This window comes from Corapipo altera, unplaced genomic scaffold (assembly GCF_003945725.1).
Source record: "Corapipo altera isolate COAL_440 unplaced genomic scaffold, ASM394572v1 45, whole genome shotgun sequence".
In the NCBI taxonomy this organism is placed as follows: Eukaryota; Metazoa; Chordata; class Aves; order Passeriformes; family Pipridae; genus Corapipo; species Corapipo altera.
The window spans coordinates 15,181,570-15,201,217 of NW_020884877.1; the positions used below are offsets into that span (position 1 = coordinate 15,181,570).

The window sequence follows — 19,648 nt, forward strand, 5'->3', positions numbered from 1 at the left end:
GGGGTAACTTCAAAGAAGGTAACTGGTGGCAGGCATAAGCTGTTTGGCCCCCCGGCCTAAGAGAGCCAGTCCAAGGAGCTACTCTAATTTCCATGCAAATGTGCCTCCCTGATAGTCATATCTTCCACCTCAGTGATAGAGAGGGACACTGGCAAAGGAGAAGCTCCTGAGGGCATCGTCTGAGGAATTAGATAAACCATCTCTAGAGCAGTTTGCACTGGAACAGCTACGCACCCAAGTAGGGCCTGAGCTGTTTCCATTGGCAAGAGGTGCTTCAGTTGCCTCTTTTATTCACATTCTCTTTTGCAGACAAGTTCTTAGTCACTGAAAAACAGTTCTTAGGTGCCAAATGAATGCTCTGTGGGGGTTTCTTTAATATAGAAATATGCTTATCCTTTATGAAAATATGTACATTTAATATCAATCTTTTAAAGCCATTTCTTGGGTCAATATAATCCTTTTCTGATTTAGCGAGACTGCCAATAGACTTTTAATTAGGTGTAATTAAAAAAGGGAAAGAGAATAAGAGCCAGCAATAAACTGCAACTATTATACTCATTATTGCAAGTGAACTCACTGAGGAAAATTCCTAGTAAAAAAGAAGATTGTCAGCTGCTTTATTAACAATAGCATTAGTATTTCTAAACCCATACATAACGATAATGTAGGGTAATTCTAATGATGTCATGGATTCTCTCCTGGATCAATAGTGTGTGTTTAATTTAGTTCAAATGTTAGGTTTTGGTTCTTCAAGACTTAACCTCAACAGGACTGTCCTGTGCTTACGGCTGTGTTGTGACCCAAATGATCCATTTGTCTCTATCTACAGTAATACAGTAAAGTCCAGCTGGATTTTTGCAATGCATTGGTGAGTAACTTACAAAGGATTTGTAGCAAACAAGAGATTAGAAATCTTATCTAGTTAAGGAAAAACCAACAAAACAAAACAAATTGAAAACGCAGTACTTAATTCTGATTAGCACCCAGTAGACAATTTTATCTCTGACAAAATGATTTTCACAATGACTTTAATTAGGTGATTTGCTTCCTGTTGCACCCTCAACACTACTAGCATAGTAATTTTAGTTGCTACACTCTAAAAGTTGGAACCAGACTTTGTTCTTCTGGTAAGTCTGGTAAATGTATGTTCTTTGACCAGTAAAATTCATATTCTTTTGTTGTAAGTAAATCTCTTATTGCATATAATAACACAAAAATAGTAGGGAACAGGACTGAAAAGCACCAGTAACTGCAGCCATATCAATCTAAAAAACAATCGTATCTAAAATTTCTGAGGGATGAAGATTCAAGACCTCCTCCATTCAATGTCTGCTGCTGCTGCTGCTTCCCTAATATTGTTCAGTTCACCCTCCAGCCTCCAGGTGGAATTTAAGTCATTACTTCTTCTGAGGCTACATGACCAAATTCATTCAACCTTTCTCAGATCAAGATTTCCAGTCATTCTTACTGAACTATCTCTAACTGAACTATTTGCAACAGGTACACAACCTTCAAGAACAGTAGCATCAAAACACAGCTCTCCTATTCAGTCTGTCAAGGGCTGTTTACTGTCACAGGGAATTCACATGTCTTTCAGACAATACTCTTCTTCATACTTTCCAGTCTGAAAATGACTTTCCCTCCTGCTCCACCACCTTCAGGAAAAAAAAAACCAAAACAGAACCAAAAAACCCCTAGACAGGTGAAACTCCTTAAATTGCCAACTTTTCTCTGGAGCTTTTGGAATTCAATGTGTGGAATTCAGGTGTGACAACTATATTCGTCTTTCCCACCTTGAACTCAAGCAAGATGGGACATATCTAGCAATGATCTGAAATGCCAAGTAGCCCACTCACACTAACATATTGACATATTAAAAACAGAGCTTTGCAGAAGTGTCATGTTTGCTTTTAGGCCGCACTGTAACTTTTACCTGATATGGATACCCATTCCAGCACTGTCTGGTATTCCAGAGCCAGGGTGTCTGAGAGAAAGAAAGAAAAAACAAAACAAAGGTTTGTACACACCATTTTGTGCAATGTTAAGCGTATATTTTTATTACAAGTGAAAGACATAACTACAGGAACAGCTTCAGATTTTCAGTTTTGCTAGAGGCTATGAAAACTGAATAGAACAAGGAGATTCCCCAGAGTTTCACAGCATGAATTAGAGCAACTTGCCTGTTTTTTGTTGGTACCCCATGACCTTAGCTTTGCAGGAGTGCAGACTGAATGTAATCAGCCTGTGCTTAGATGGTTAGATCTCACATTACCTTCTCAATAGCATGGGAAATTTTGACCTCAGACTGCTCAAATATTTTAAGGAAAGTTCCTTGCATGTGCTGTTACCTACAAGCATCCTTCTATACAGGAACCATCCTTCACCCTTGCCACATCAGCACAAAATAGCAAATCATATCTCTTGCTTTCCTGGCTGAAGACATGACCATCCAGAGATGATAGATCTTGCTATCACATGGAAAATACTCTCACATCTTAGAGCAACATGAAATATGCCAGAGACAAATTTATTGTAGGATCCACAGACCCTTGCATTGCAAAAAGCTTGGTAAACTAAAAGACTTGGGAAGATGAAGCTCCGTTATGGTTCCTGTTTCTTTGTTGCTTGCATGTGATTTATGTGATTATTTCTTTTTCAATACCACAAGAAAGCCTTTGAAATCTTTTATTGTAAGCAGGTTGTTTCTTTCAGAGTTATTTAGTTTTTATCGCCTTTTCTGTGCAATTAAATATATCTGAGACAGGCTCTACCATATGGGCAAGGTCTTCTACCCAACATACTCATCATGAAGTATTTCTACATTGCATAATAAGAACATGACCAAATAAACAGCTACCAAGTAATTCCTTTTTTGTGCGTGAGCAGGAACACCTCCTTTCAGAGATGCATGTCTTGCAAAGCACAGCTGCACCTCAGGTTCTGGCAGCATCTGGACCTTGAGAAGCACTTGTTTACACTACAAGTAACCACCTACAGGGCATCTCATCAGAAACTTGAAAGAAAACTGTGGATTCGAGATCCTAGAGCAACTAGTTTACATAACCTTAACTGATCGAAACTCGAGTTTAAAGGGGGCAGAACATCATCAGTAGATCTCTTGGATTAAGGCACACATACACTTACAGCATGAAATGTTTCCCCTAATTTAATTACAGTTTTTCAAATAAATTCTCATTGCAGGAAGGACGGCATGTTCTTGTTTTCACCATCAGGTGGAGCAGCTCAGCTCAGGCAAGCCATAATAACAAACTCATTCAAAATACAATCAGTGAGTGTCAGAGCAATAAAATGAACACTAGGCAGAATGTCAAAGCCCCAGGCTGAGAATCAGACTAGGCAGAAAGGATTTGTACCTTAATAAAAGACAGGACAAACGCTATGCAGAATTATAGCCCAATTTGTCTTATAGAAGATTTTCTTGGTTAACATGATGTAATATGATTAGTAAAGGCCCTTCCTATATTTTTGAATGTGTCCTCTAATGGAAAAAAAAGATAAAATGAAATTTGCACACCTATACCCCCAATGCTCGTGAAATGGCAAAGAATAATTCCTACATTAACGTGAGCAGTATACCAACAATTGAAGTAACAGAACTCCTAGAGTTTCTGATATGCCTCTAAAAGGATGCTGTAAGAATGATCAAAGTTCATCCAAACTTCTCCTTCTCTGTATTAGAAATAATTGTTATGGAAGAAATTAATTAGTTCAACCCAATTAATCTCCACAGTAGTTACCGTGCTATGTAAGTTCCCCAGATTTCATGCAATAAAAAAAGTCTGTGGAAACAGTCACAGCCCCTCTTCTGCACGACAATATAAAGAGTCTAAAATATTTCTGTCTGACAGCTGCCTAAATTAGATCAATACAAGTATTCTAGGATAATTCATAGTTTTACATAGGTTTGAAAAGCTGTAACTGTCTTTCATATCAGATTCAACAAGAGATAAGAGATGCTTCCTACCCAATTATTTTGCTGCCTAAATTACAGGTCCTAGGAAAAAATGCACATTTTTCTCTTTCAAATATTATGACATTTTAAGGCTTCTTCATAGAGATGCCTGCTGTAGCAGTTGCAGACACAAAGGTCTATGTGCAATTAAAATGACGATTGTTAAATAAAATAGAGCTCATTGGAGGAATGTATAACCACGAAGCCCGACAGGATACCACAAACTGACAAATAATATAATGTATGCATTAAGCCTCAAAGACCAACACACTGCAGAACATATGCCTCTTCTGAGCCACATAAAGCTCAGAAAGCCCCACTGCCATCTCAGATAAAATGCTTGTGAGTAGCTGTTTGGAAACCTAATGGATCCTATGAGGGCAACAGTGGTTAAGATGGTAGGGCTCCTATATCACCTTCTTTCCCCTCTTTCCTCCCCAGTCTCCCTTCCCCTTGGCATCTCTGAGTTGACTCTAACAGCTGCAGCAGAAGGGGACTTTGGTTATGCTTGTCCTGGAAGGTTTTAGGGAAGAGGTAGACAAAGAGCTTGGTTTATGCTCAGCCCTCCGCTCTGACCTCCACAATGAACATTGCCCTAGACTGAACCTAATTTCTACATGTTATAATGGTTATAATTGGTTAGTCATGGTTCTAATTGGATCAAGAAGCATCTTGTTTAGCTCTCTGTAAACCTCACAACTGTGGAATACTCTGTGCAGGCCTCAGTAGGAAGGAAAAAATCTTAAAAAAGCTCACACGGTCTGCAGTGTGAGACTTAGACACGTTAGTGAAAGGTGGATTAATCAGAAAGAACTTAAGACCAACATTCTCAGGGCTCACTTGAGCCCCGTGTGTGCTCATGGGACATGTCTGCAAACTTTGTCACACCAGGCAAGTTCACCACGAAGCTGAACACAGATCTTCCTGAAGAGTCTCATGATGGATAAGAAGAAAAGGTCAGTGACTTGGCTTCAAAAAGGACCCTTTTCTGATGAACATAAAAGAATGCTACTTTTTCCATTCCCTCATGAATACCCAATTTTCCCTTTTATTTCTTATTCTTGGTATATAATCTCTGAGGAAGGAAGGAATCTGAGGGGACTGGAGAAGAGAGGAAACCCAGAGATTCTATAAGAAAAAGGCCTCCTTAAGCTGGAAACAGGATACTAAAAACTTCAGTACCAATTATGCCACGCACAAAGCACTATCCCTACAATGCTGACATCTTGCCTTACAGAACATAAAGGAATTCAGATAGAAACTGAAGTTTTACCACACTTTGGTGCAGTGCCTAATCAGTGCAGTATCAGTGACAGAGCAGGATGATAAATAGCTGTTCAATCTGTTGTAATTTACAGTATTAAGAAACAAATCACTAATAATTTCCTTACAGAAATATCTGTTAAAAGTTCCATCAGACCTCTCTCCAACCCTGTGATTAAATACAGTAATTTAAAAAATTACTTCAGAATCCCCTTTTTCAGACAAGGGAATGACTGAGGATTTTGGAAAAAAAACAAACACAAAAACCCCAAATGATCTGTGATGTCTGCATGCTTAGTCAGAAGCCTCGGGTTGTTTTGTATCCATTGTCTCATCCATTTATCTATAGAGAAAGCTTCTAATTGGCCCCTGGCTTTCAGAAGCCCCAAAGAAATGAAAATCTGCCATTCTTGCTCAAAATGCTGCTAGTATCTAGTATGTGAAAGGTCAGTTTTGATAGTAAATGGAAGGGGAAAAAAAAGTGGTACAATAAAACCCCTTCCATTTGTGATCAGCTCCATAGACAGCGAATTTGCCTGAAAGGTACTTTTGTGTGTATTTTATCAAGGAGGCAATAGGTGCACCTGAAGAAGTACTATCTTAAAGTAAAAAGATAAATTTTGGTTCATCATAAAGCAATAATAATAACAACCAAGAATACTCCTCTCTCATCCATATGTGCCTAGTAGAACCCACTGAGTATAGGAAACAAACAAAAGCCACAGATTAGGCTCTCAGAGAGACAGACAAGAGTTGTACATGTCATGAGCAAGAACCTTCCCATACTGCCAGCAAGGCAACCATCAGTGTGTAGCAGACACTTCACCGATATAAGAGAATTCTACATACTTCTTATAGAATCATCTGTGTCTGTAAATATAAATATATACACATAGGTCTCATAAATTTGCAAAATAACTTCCTTTGGGCAGCCAAAGTTACTTTCACAGTTCATTTCATTTCACTGCAAGTTGCTGTTACCAGCTGTGAAGGAGCAAGATTCAGGATGGGAATGATTTCAGAGGTGCAGAAAGATGTACAGCGATTGAAAAGACTTTATGATACGGACTTTAAAGTTCTTATGTGTTTATAAATATACACATTGTATGTTTCCCCAGGATTTGTATTTCCCGGGCATGCCCAGGCATGCCCGCTTCCCTGTTTCCCTGCTTTCCCCTCTGATAGGCTGAAGAAGCTGCAGAGAGGAGACAGTTCCATTCGCCCTTTCCTTCCTCGGTTCCTCCCATGTTCCTCCCCCTTTGCCTGTGTCCCTACCCCGATTTGTTCCCCTGTTTGTCTGTCTCATGCTCCACCCCATGTTCTAGCCCTTTCCCCACCTGAACCCATAAAACCTTTGGACACCTCAATGAAGTATTCCATTTGCACCTCTACCTCGACTCTGGACCCGTCCGTGCTGTGTCACGGCCCCACACCCCCTCAGACCGTGGCATCCAGCAACAGAATAACTTTTCCTTGTACCCAGCACGAGTAGAAATCCCAATACACAAGTTGGACCACAAGCACTGGTGTTGGTTTGTCCTTCAAAGCGTGAACCTACAGATATGTAAGAGATGTGCCCATAAAGAATACAGCGTTGTTGTTACTCATTTTTTCTTTTTGTAGTCCATAAACTTGAAACAAGTAACATATTGAAGAAACATTTCCAAAAGCCCATCACTAAGTCTCATGACAGCAAAATCTCCAGAGCAGCTTCTGCAGTTTGGAGTATCACAAAGCGCTGTTATATACCTGATTTATTCCCAACCTCACAGGCATGTTGTAACCCTCAAAGGGGTTCTTCCTAAATTCTTGGATAAGTAAGAAAAATCTTCTGACTTTTCCGTCAAATAAAGGAATATAATATTCCTGCTGTTTTCATCAGAATCCAGCATGTAAAAATCCAGCAACATCATGACACAATCCTCACATTTCATAAGAGCTGATTTATGTTCAAAAAGACATTTCAAACCAAAATGAGACATCCTTAGTCAAAAAAAAAAAAAATTAACTTGCTTTTGAAATTAAAAAACTTTTGATCCTATAAAACAAAACCAGCACAATACAGAAATCCTGAGCATTCACTGTCTATATGTTCACTGCTCTGCAAATTCAAAAGGCCAAGATTTTATCTGGCTTGGTAAATGTGTTTGAATACAGCTTTGTATCATTTGTCTCTGACAGTTACAAGCAATATTAAGTGGAACAGAAATTAGCACTGTTAATTACAGTCAAGATAATATATACTTTTGGCAAAGTTCTACTATCTCATTTATTTTAGGCTGATACATGCAAAGATGCCAAAGATGTCTCACGGCATTCCCATCTACTTTCATCAAGCTAGAGCAGGTCCCTGCTCTTCACAGAAGCAACTGGTACAAAGTAAGGCCAGAAGATTTCCTCTTAATATTAATTAGCCCCACAAACGCTGTGTGGAATTCGCTCCTTTCCCTAGACCAAACATTCACTGTCTGATACACACATATGACACATGACACATTGTCTTTTCCTCAACAGCAGCTGCCTTCTCCCACCGCAGGCTGAACGCCATCTCCTGCTCACATGGACGGGCACCACCCTGTATTCTGAGCTGTACAGCTTATTTACCCAAGAGTGCAATTGCAACAGCAGGGAAGGAGGAGACTACAAGCTTTCTGTTGACTGCAAAATACAGAAACATTTAACATTCTTCACACCTTTTTTATTATCCAGGAACTGAAAAATTACAGGCTTTTAGTGAACAGCACCTTTCCTAACATCAGCAGATGGACAATTATTCATAATTAACTGTTATTTTGGGGTGTTGGGTTGTGGTTTGTTTTGCCTTTTTTTGTTTGTTTGGTTTGGTTTTTTTTTAAAATTTTATTATTTGATTTTTGACATGCTTAAATTAAATTAACACTCATTTTTTCCCCCAGTTATGGCTGGGGATTACAATAATTTTTTTCTTTTTCAATATATTAATAAGCATTCCTCTTGCACATCACTTGGTTGAATAAACACTTGCTTAGAGGTGAATTAAATTGCTTGCTTTCTTTTTTTTTTTCTGTAACACCTGCAACCTCATGGCATGATGGCCACTGACCTTAGAGAGAAAGTCAGATTACCAGGCAGCACAAAAAGCATCCTTCTTTAGTTTCCAATGCCAGGGGCTCTATGTTCTAGTGTTAAAATGACTCCGCCCGTTTATGGTAAACCCAAGAGATTTTTCAATAAATTAATCTCTTAGATATAAATTCCACAATGACCTCAGGCTTCCTTCCCCATCTTCTTATGTGGCTCAGTGAGGATCAACATAACTGTAGACTACTGCAGCCTTTCACTTTTAAGGGTAATATATATCCATGAAAACATTTGCTTCTGCATATAAGGTACAAATGAATACACTCTTTTTCTACTTAACCACAGAAAACCTCCTTTGTATTAATTGTTGTAAAACAAGCCACAGTTTTACAAGTCACAGAAAGTGACCTTTCCTTTATCACAAGTATCAATATTTTGCAGCTTATTTTTCTCCAGCAGAAAGAAAATGAAACATCCTCATTTTCCTTGATTTTTAGAAGATTTATAAAGGAACAACTAGAATTTTCTAAGCCAGCTTTTCGACTTCAGATTTACAATGTCTTGGAAACTCTCTGATTTCCTAAATATGTGTTTGGGTTTTTTTAATTACCCTCTGAAAAATTGCACAGGATAACATCATCCCTTGCCACTGTTGTATTTGTTTTGCTACTGCTTAAGAATTTCTCATACTAAAGTTTCACTGATTTAAAAAATATACATCAGACAGTTTCCAGTCTCCACTGGTCACATGTGGCAGCCACTGAGGGCACAACCTTAGCAGCAAATGATGCCAACAGCACTGGTTGATATTGTTTACTGCAGGTTGAACTGTGGAGTAAATTGACACTCTGCAAGCACCCATGTTTAGTCATCTACAAAGCAAAATTATGTATGCTTCCCTCTATCCACAAAATCACTAAGTTCTGACAAAACACCACTCTGGCAACAAAGAGAACTCAGAAAAAAACCAAAATCCGTGGCTACTCTTTTGCATCAACTTCTGTGTGTTCTTCCTTCCAGTGATCATTAATTTGGTTTAGGTTGCAGTAGCTTCTCACACCAGAAATAACATTTTCATAAATCCTTCACAGATTCAAGCAGTCATTCATATTTCTTGGCATAGCTGACTACAGAAATGAAGACTGTGACACATTGTTGATGAACCTCCTGAGGTTCTCTTCTCATATATTGTGACTAAGCAAGCTGTTTTAAGTTTCTGCAGAACTGAGTGGGTTTTTTTTCTCCAGAGCTTAGTGCTTTGTGTCTGCAGAAACAAGGGTTTAGGGGGAAAATGCTTCTGCAATGAAGAGCACTCAGTCTTTGCTGTCAGCAATCTGCACTACTGATTTCCAAACATAATAAAAAATCATACTTTTACTGATCAGAAACCATAAAACATATGGTAGAATTCATAAAAGTCAAGATAACCCACAATCACTGGAAGACGCACTTGACATTTCAAATGCAAATACGTGTGTGCGCAAAAAATATTTTTAGAAAAAATATGAATTTGAGTTTTGATGTATTTACATAAAATGATCTCTGGGAAGGCAGAATAAGCTCCATGCACCACACACATCCACTTTTCTCTTTAAAAATATGATGTACAGATATCTGGTGCTTATGTCTTGTGTTGATAAATGTTTAATTTCAATTTACAAATTACGTGGAAAATGAAGCTGGCAAAAGGAACAGATAATCCTACAGAATATGGAAGGGTCCCAATGTTGATTAGAACAATGCATTGAACAGAAGTGAAGAACACTCCAGCTGGAGAAACTGGTGGGTGCAGCATCTCCTCCCCTTACCAGTCCCCTTACCAAGCTCTCTTTTGTGTACCTTCTCCCTCTGATATTTCCTCTGCTATTTTTGTAGCAAGCAAAACTTCTAAAAACTTTTGTCTTCATGTGTAATGGCAACATTTTCAAGGAATGTTTGGTCATGAGCAGGTTGAGCAGCCAGTAGTGCTATTACAGTTTAGAGCAGTCAAAGGCCTATATAAATATTGCAGGAACCAGGCTAAAGTTCCTATTCATTTGAGGTTAACAGGTTTCCCAGCAACACTATCCAATGTATTTTGGGCTTACTCTATCCACACAGTAAGAAGGGTGCATAAAAAGTAGTGGACACATTCAGCTGAGCGCTCCAGATAACACTTTAGCAAAGCAGCTGTACACTCATTAGCTTTACAGCTGCCTTCTATTTTTGATCACAAAGCCAGACCACATCAATTAGCCTAGAATTGATGATATCTAAGAGGATATTTCTGAATTTATTTTATTTAAAAAGACAACACATAACTGTAGGCCTGGAATTAGTTTGTGAACGGAGAGTACTGAGGTTTACACTTGGCAAACCACACCTTGGTTACCTGCATAAAATTATACCTTTAAGAGACCAGGAAAAATTCCTGAAGCAAATAATTAAAAAAATAAATAGGGCAGTGAAGCCCCTGGTAGATCACTGCAGAGTTGCATGATTTTAGAGCACAGGATGCAGCTTCAATAAACCTCCAGGGTTTCCAGTGCTCTGTGCTCTGATACTATGGTTACTCAAAGGCATACAGGAAAGTGGTTAATAATTAAACTCATCATTACATATCTACTTTCTGTAATTATAGCTCCTATCTGTGGTTGCTCTGTCGGAAGAGTGCATCTGTCTGATTTTGGCCAGCCACTGGCTTCCGTAACATGTGCTGATGGGAAGTGTTTACCCCATCTTTCATTGTATTCCTGGTGCTGAGTTTTCGAAATTCCCAAAGAGCTGCTTTCCTTTGCAGGATTAACCATGGCTTGTTTCACTGACATATAACATGTTCCATCACTGCACGCAGCCCACAAAGGGAGACAGACTTAATTTTTAATAATGACAAACAACAACTGCTTACCAAGTAAGCACCAGGTACAATTTCATGCACAAACCCTGATGTTTAAGATTGTGTTATTTATGAACCTACATTGCCTACTGGAAAACTGTTGTATAGAGAAAAACCAAACAAAAGCCTCTTCCACCTTCCACTCCTCCAACTGGTATGTTGTGCTGTACTTTCATACAGGCATATTGTGACAAGGTCTCAAGATCATCCCTGGCAGTCTGAAAATTAGAAAGTTACTGCAACTGCAGGATTTTTAATAGAAAATACAGCCTTTCTCTAGTTCACAGGGCCAATTTTTATCCCCAGAGAGGCAAGAATGTGTTTGAATCAAACAGTGCCATGAAAGGCTGGTGAAGGAGCCTTTCGTTAGTGAACTCCCACTCTCAAATACTGCCACTTGGCAGAAGTGCTGACTGCTTCTAGAGACACCACCAAGTCCCATCAGATGACTCAGGAAGCAGAGCTCCTTCAGACAGGTTGCTAGAACAGGCATGCCAAAAGCACCTCATCTCTAGCCACACTAGTGTGATGGTCATTAGATAGGTACCCATTTCTAAGCACTTAAGTCACTGAGTACAGTTAAAATCAGGCACAACCCTAAGCAACAATGCGAAAGGACAAACTGAAGCAGACTCTTTCACTTCCACTCCCGCAACCATTGTATTTTTCTGAGGTTAGTGCACATATACTGTATCAGGGCAATTCACCCATGGGGCTGCAGGTGTCTTTACAAATGGAATATTTAGAATCATAGAATATTCTGAGTTGGAAGAGACACATCAGGATCACCAAGTCCAACTCTTGGCTCTGCACATGGCACCCCAAGACTCACAATTCTTGGTGTATTAAATAATGTCACAGATACTAAGTACTGAATGAAAAAAATCCCAGTGAGAGAATCCCTCTCATACTGTATTTTCCTGTAACAGAATGAGAGAAGGGGGAAATGCTAATTAATTTTAATACTAAAACACAGTTTGCAAGAAATTTTTTTCCTGCTCAATTCTGAGTCAGTGACCATGATAACATTTACTTCACTAAAGCAAGGGAAGACAGCCAAAATTAATTTCCCCAAGCTTTAAAAATATCTAAGCCTACATAAAATTTTACATCCATTTTCTCTTTTTCACTTTCCTCTCCTGCTGAGAAAGTGCAGATACAAGCCATTTGTTGTTTCCATTTATCATCCTGCTGGTGGATCTATGCAGACATAACTTGTGGTGTTTTTCTGCAACCGATACATTAAAACAACTGGCAATAAGACTGACTGGTAGAGATGAGAACGAGGGAACTATGCTTATGTTTTATAACTTGCAAATTCATAATAAGTTTTAGTATAAATCCATAAACTGTAAATTTTGGCTACAACAAAAACCTAGAGTAATTGGGCAAGAGGAAAGAATTTGCTTTACTCCAGGTTCTTGAGGCTACAAATCTTGGGGATGGGATGAAAATCCCTGGGGAAACTCCTTAAGTCACATATGAGATAATGGCATTTAAAAAATAGAAGCAAAACTCTGAATTAGATTTGAACTTACAGCAGTACTTCCCCATGCTAACCTGGCATCGTTTATAGCCAGCAGCCAAGACCATCAACAGGTAGAAGAAATGAGAAAGCTCTGAAAGGTGTAACAGGGTAACAATGGAAGGAAATTTTTTTACAATATGAAAAAACCCTAAAAGATCACTGATAATATATTTATTTAACTGGCCAGATTTTTGCCCTACTACTTTAAATATAAAATGAAGCAGTTTTATGACTCAAAGCACTTAAGAGTGTAAAAATACATATTGTTCTACAGGTTACACTAGTTTAAATGAGAATACAGCTTTCCTGCTCCAAGTCATTGCCTCAATAGTGAGTTCAACTCAACAATGGCAACTCAAAGCACCAGTCAAATTATTGATAACCTGTTCTTATACCCAAACATGTACTCTTTGCTCAGGTTAAATTAGCTGTGAAAAACAGGACTGCTTCATTAATTTGAATAGTAAAACATGAAAAGCTTCTGGCAATAGGAGTGTTGAACTAAATACTTTGGTACAGGTGTGAATGAGCCACCTTAGTTTACAGATTAATTAAAACTATTTTTATTTATTAAAACTATTATTTTATTTATTAAAATTATTTATTATTTCTTAAAATTGCCCAAATATAACACTTTGGGAAGTATTTCATCTAGATCTGCCATTTTTATGATAGAAAACTGAAAAAATTCTATCTTTCAGAAAGCTGGGATGACAGGACAACGAATACTGTGCTCAAGTCAAAATTACCAATCAGTCCACTGGGGGACCTGAGGTCTGGTGGCCACTCTTTCACTGCCCTGAACAACAGTGTAATGCACAAGTAGTAAAGATGCTGTTTATGGCTCAGTACCAGCCTAACTCGCCAAATTGATGATTACATAGCATTTACTTATTACTCTGATGTTATTAAATACCCCCAGCTGGATTCAAAACAGATAAAGTGAAATTCAATTCTAGATGTATTTTTAAAATTAGAGTGTTGCTTTTCCTTCCCATGATTATGTAAAATTTGTCCCCATTGTCTACATTTGAAAGTCCTGTTGCCATTAGTGTCCTGTTACTGAATTAGGATATAATTGACATTCTACTTTTGCTTTTTCTTTCAAAACTCTTCAGTTTCCTTTCAGCCTGAAATAAATTTTGCCAGCCTGCCTAGCTTTGTCCTTTTTTGCCTGATCCAGTTATTATCTTAACTTCCCTGTGCTGACTGGCTGTCTATTACAAATCCTCATTGTCCAAAATGCATTCATTTTCCTTGGTGATGTACACTGAAGTGCTGGAGTCATTTAAAATTAAGTTTCTCCACTGACTTTGATCTTTCTCACAGCATGACTCATGATTTATATCTCAAGCATCCAAAACACTCTATTAATCTCTCCTAAATGCCCTCAACAATTTTTATGCCCCTTTGAAGAGATTAAACAAATTCCTTTTCCATGAGATAGGATCTAACTATGGTCTTACTGGAAACCTTTTCCATTCATGATGTTTATTTAAAAACGTAATACAGCATTTCCCCTTTCTCACAACAGTATTCTTCAAAAGACTCTTGCACAAGTATTGTTTCCTGCTTGCACAGTGAATTAGGAATTGTTTTATTTATCACCTAATGCTCAACCCTGCTTTCATAGAAAGGAGTAAGAGTATAACTGGATTTTAACATCCAAAATTATTTTAGCCTAAAATTTTTCTTCACTTACAGATATTCTGCAGTTGGTTTTGTGATAAAAAAAATGTAATAAAACCCCCCAGAGAATCCAAATCAATTTTAAGCAAGCATAATCTGCCAAAGGCAGGCTTCATTTCCTCCCTGAGGGGCATACGTATCACATTATCCCTCTGTTAATAGCACAGTAAAATATCAAATATCAGCATTGTGTTAAAAGGACTCCACAGTGGCCTCTGACATTTGTCATTTAAATGAGAGCATTTATCCAGTATTAGGCAAATAAGGTCACTGAACAAAAGTAATTACAAGGTTTCAGTAATAGATAATACAACAACCTTTCAGGTATAACACAGGAAAGAAAAATGTAACAATAGATGCAGACTAGACCAGAAAAAAATGCCCAACAGAATACCTGCTTCAATGAATTCAAGAATGAAGCAGACAGCAAGGGCTCTGGAGGTAAACCTCCTGCTTCCCAGCTCTTCCCACACTGTTGTTTTCTAGAGTCACTTCTGACTCTAGAAACGTAGGTATTTCCCAAACTCATGCTTTGGCATCTCAGCATTAAAACCAGAAATAATTAGCCCAATTTAAGTAGTCTTATTCTAAGAATCAGATGATCAGACATATTCCAAACAGTGTGAATATTTCCAAGATACTACATTTCTTGTATTATTATGTTCTGCAAAATACTCAGCAGCATTAGCTTCATGAAAAAGCACATGCAGCAGCTACAGCAAGAGGAGATGGAAATGGTAAATGAAATACTGACCATTACCATTCTAATTCAGGTCACTTTTTTTTGCTCCAAATGACATAACATGCAATATGTCATGCAAATAGCTTTCCAATAGCTGAGAAACTTTTACAACAAAGTCAAGTCTGTTCTACAACTAGAAAGACTGAAAACTGTCTAGGGCACTGGACATTTTGAATACAGCAATTTATTTTTCAGTTTGACAGCTGCTGGTATTTTGCTGTATATTTTTTTAGGTACTTTAGTTTAGATCTATCAGAATTGCTTCCTACCCATGATGAATCTTTACTGCATTAATCTAACAAGTTTAAAAAGCCACAGCTACCAACTGCTGTCTTAGGGAACTCAGCTATTACAGGTGATCTTTGTCATAGGACAGCTTCCAGCTGGAAGAGTTGTTGTCAGTTCTATATGTATGAATGATGTCCTCTTATGATTCCATAAAATATCAAGGAAAAATAAATTTATTCTTTATTTCTAATGACAGTAGTGGTTGAGAGTCCCCATGAAAGATGTTTTCGATGCACTGCAGAAGACTCGTAGGAAAGAATTTGAAACTTAATTTCTGCATTCAAACTCTTTTTTTATTTTTCCCCAGAACAGTATCATTAATACTCTAACTATAATTTAAATATAATTTCAACTGCAGCACGACCTTTGCTTTGAAATTATGAAAAGTTCATGATCCTGAGCCAAATGAAAATCCAGAAGTCCAAGTAAACACACTTGACACCTCTGCAACTGTTGGTTTCAGAAATCACGTTGCTCATGAATCAGAAGCAAGGCCTCAGTTGAGCTGGTACAGAGGGGAAGGCCCTGTTCAGGAATCCTGTGAGAGTGATCTCAAAGTCCAAGGCCTTTTATTCTAAGGACACTTCTAAGCTACCATAATTGTAAAATACTGGGCTTTTAAGGAAGTACAGTATCAGCTCCATATACGGGTTGGTTATACTTATATTTGCTATAAGAATATACACTTACATTTATTTACATGCAATCTAATTAGCAACAATGCACAAATGCCAGAGAAGAACATTCACAGGGACTGCAGGTTTCATTTCAAACAGGATAATTTTCAAAATTTTCCCATGTATTCCTTCATTTCTCAATCCAACATCAACTAAAGGAGAAACATAAGCTTGTTTGAAAGCACAGTCAGGGATCTTCTCTATTAGCAGCTTCATTCCACTGCAGAACTCACAGTGTCATAAATGTAGTGTGCACAGTAACTACAAATACAGCACAGCTTCCCAAGTAAATATAGCATTTAAAACATCACTGGAGTCACTGGACAACTGAGAAAGACCAGCTGGCTTCAAAGCAGCTGCACCCGGGCCTGCTTTCCCTGCACCTCCAGAGTCCATTGATCACAATCCCGGCTGCCTCTGTCTCACTGTTCCAGCAGGTGACAGGGCACAGTGTCAGTAATGGAGGCAGAATGGCACCTTGTTCTCTTTAGCACTTTGGAAATTGTGATGTACAAAGATAAAACTCCTTATTTATTATCTCCATATTTTAGAAAACTGACAGGAACAAATCACTTCCAGAAAGACCCTGATGCAAATCTGCTGAACCGTGAATGACCCTGAGAACTAAATCAAGGTCATTGCTATCTGTTTCTTTGGGAAAATCTATTAACAGTGGATAAAATGGTAACAGTAAAAAGATGGCAACAGGAGAGGAATGAAACAAGGCAGCTTTTCTGTGGTCCACATGAATACGTTAAACCTGCAGAGTTACAGGATTGCTAAAACCATTCTTCAAAACAATAAAGTCAGTTTAAGAAATGGGGAGATGCAGTGTAGTGATCTGACAAAGAAAGGTAAAAGTAGTAGATATTGAGGCACACATTTCCTTCAAGAAGGCAGTTATGCTAGTGCTTCCAAACCAGTTTTATTTAGGAGCTACAGTAGGGATGTATTTGACCACATCTGAATATATGACTGCATCCAGAACAGACCTCAGGATGTTGTGAAGAAAACTGATGTTTCGGAAGAACTGATGTTCTGAAGATGAAGTATCAATGATAGAAGAGATGCAAGACACAGCATGCAGTGAAGCTGATAAATAGTTTAATACCCAAATAGCTACAAAATTAATAAAAAGACAAACAGCAGGAAATTTCCAAAACCAGAATGGCAAATGAGTTGCCACAGCAGGTAAACATCAGTTGTTCCTGTGTCCCAGTCTTATTTCCCACAGGATATGAACTTACAGTCTTCATCACAGAGATGCCTATTTCCCCACATACAACAATTTTATGAGTGGCTGTGCATATCAACAATTATTTACTTCCTCTAAGGTTAACAATATCAATAATCAAGACATACAGGTGAACTGTAATACAGAAACAATGTCAAAAACCAGTCACCACATTATGAAGTGACAAGTTCTTTTTTTTGTATTTCAAATGAAGGTGGCCTGACTTAAGGGTCTAAAATTCTTGAGTATAATAAGCAATCCAAAATGGCATTTACAAATTTTACACTACTCTCCTTAGGCTGTAACATCTGCATATATCACTGCTGCTATTTTATTCCAAAAAGAGGCAAAGAACAAGACAAACAGTGGTTTTTTTCAGTGGAATGGGTTTTTGTGCTGTTTTAGTGAAATATCTTTTTCTTGGTTGTATTTTACTCCTGTAAAACCTTTTGCCAAAAATATCTTATTTTTCTCACTAAATCAAAAAGAATTTCTCTTAGAGAAGAGTGTATGACTCTCTGGACTCTAATTCGAGGTTATAAAGAATTAAAAAGCTTTTAAAAAGTCTTAAATAAAATGTAAACGCTCTGGGCATCTTATGGCTTAAAATCCGGAGTGAAACCTTGTCTTCCGTACATCTTTTTCTCTTAAGTGGGGTTTTGGAGTCAAATTCACTCTTCAACATGGCTTTCCCTGTTCTTTTGCAAGCTATCTGCACTACCAGCAGTTGTAACTACAGAGCACACAGTTCTGTTGTAGAGGATGACTCATTAGGAAGGACACTCAATCAGCTGCATACATACAGAAGCTTGTTGCACCCAGCATTTTATAACATAGCTACAGCATCCTCTTATCATCAGCCTTACTTCAACATTAAATTTGAAAAACAGCAAGATTTGTTTATCCAGGCAGATGGTCCTTTCCCCAGTAGGGCATCTACATGCAATGTCAGGTTTCCAAGTCTCAGTACAGACTTCACAAGACTCTCACTGGAGAAAATTCATACTCTTTTCTGAGTTTGTAATTCTCATGGGCAATTAAAGGAAGAAAACTAAATGTGAAAAGTCACTATATGACACCTGGAAGCTTTGCTTCCAGATGTTTGTAAAGACTTTTTATTTTACAGACACTGCTTAGCACCAAGGATGAGCGAGCAAGAAACAAACCAGTCCTGAATTCCTCAGTCTGTTTCTTTATCACTGCAGCTAATGCTATTTTTTCCATTTAATGGGAGCACAATCAGACCATTAACCCTTAATGAGCCAAGCCACCATTTATTTAACTGCAAATATTACTGAAGAAAACGAAAACATTATCTTGTTCCTAAGTTAATGATAAGCCAAGCAGTCAGTTTAATGACACTGGAACTTCATGTCTTGTTGGCATCAATACTGGCATGACGCTCTGCAAGGAAGTGTTTTGTAGACATGCAAATGAAACAAATGGTAGTGCTGAAAAGTCTCAGCTTCACTCAGAAAGAGGAAGAATTTGCATACACACGATCAGATTGGAAATATAATTGGTTACATATCTTTTATGCTTCAAAGCTTAGCGATTGATAAAGATACAAAGAATGCTGTAGTGAAAGGATTGGCTTTGGTCCTTCAGTCCTAAGTGCCAAAACATCTCTTTTAGAAGCTTGGAAACTAAGACGATGGGATGGTCACATCTAGCATTTGCCATTTTGCCAAGAATGGGGGTAATGAGGAGTAGATACAAAGGTGGATGCTTCACATCAAATGATTTTGTGGGCCATTCACTCTTTAGCCACAAATCATTTAAATCTGCTGTGGAAAACAGTGAAGAATGGAGTTGGCAGCCAGTAACAAAGAAAGTTTCATCTTCTCTTTGAAAACCTGTGCCTTGGTCTGTTTCCTCACATAGTAGAATATTTGCTATCAAGTCTGCTCTTGAAAATGGTAGTATTTGAGGTAGAAAGTGAACTGGCTGGAACTCTGACCTACATTTACATTGATTCCCTCTTCTCACAATGTATCCGAAATGGCAGAGGTGACTTATATCCTAATTTTTATGACCTTTTTCATCCCCTCAATGCTTTAACCACCACACTACTGCAGGGCATGTCCAGAAACCCATAGTGCTATGGGGTTGAGTGACAAACCTATCAATCTCTCCATGCCTACTTTAAGTCCATTATGTAGCAAGTTTACAGTTCATTTTCATCAAATTGCAAGTTCTGCTTTGAAAGAACAAACATACTTCAACAATGGGAGACTTTTTGGGAAGCAGAAAGTCTCATCCCACTATTACACTGCTTGGTAATATAAATAAGTTACAGCTGAAAGCATTAAGTTAGAG

The 19,648-nt window shown here is 38.0% G+C and overlaps 1 protein-coding gene across 2 annotated transcripts in view; it reads right to left on the reverse strand.

Annotated features, from left to right (window-relative positions):
* The window catches only part of CERS6 (ceramide synthase 6), a 109,747-nt gene that overhangs the window by 31,340 nt on the left and 58,759 nt on the right, over nucleotides 1-19,648 (reverse strand). For both annotated transcript variants that reach the window (XM_027637304.1, XM_027637302.1), the window contains exon 5: nucleotides 1,934-1,984. In XM_027637304.1, coding sequence (XP_027493105.1) covers nucleotides 1,934-1,984 — 51 coding nt within the window. The remainder of the gene's footprint in view (nucleotides 1-1,933; nucleotides 1,985-19,648) is intronic.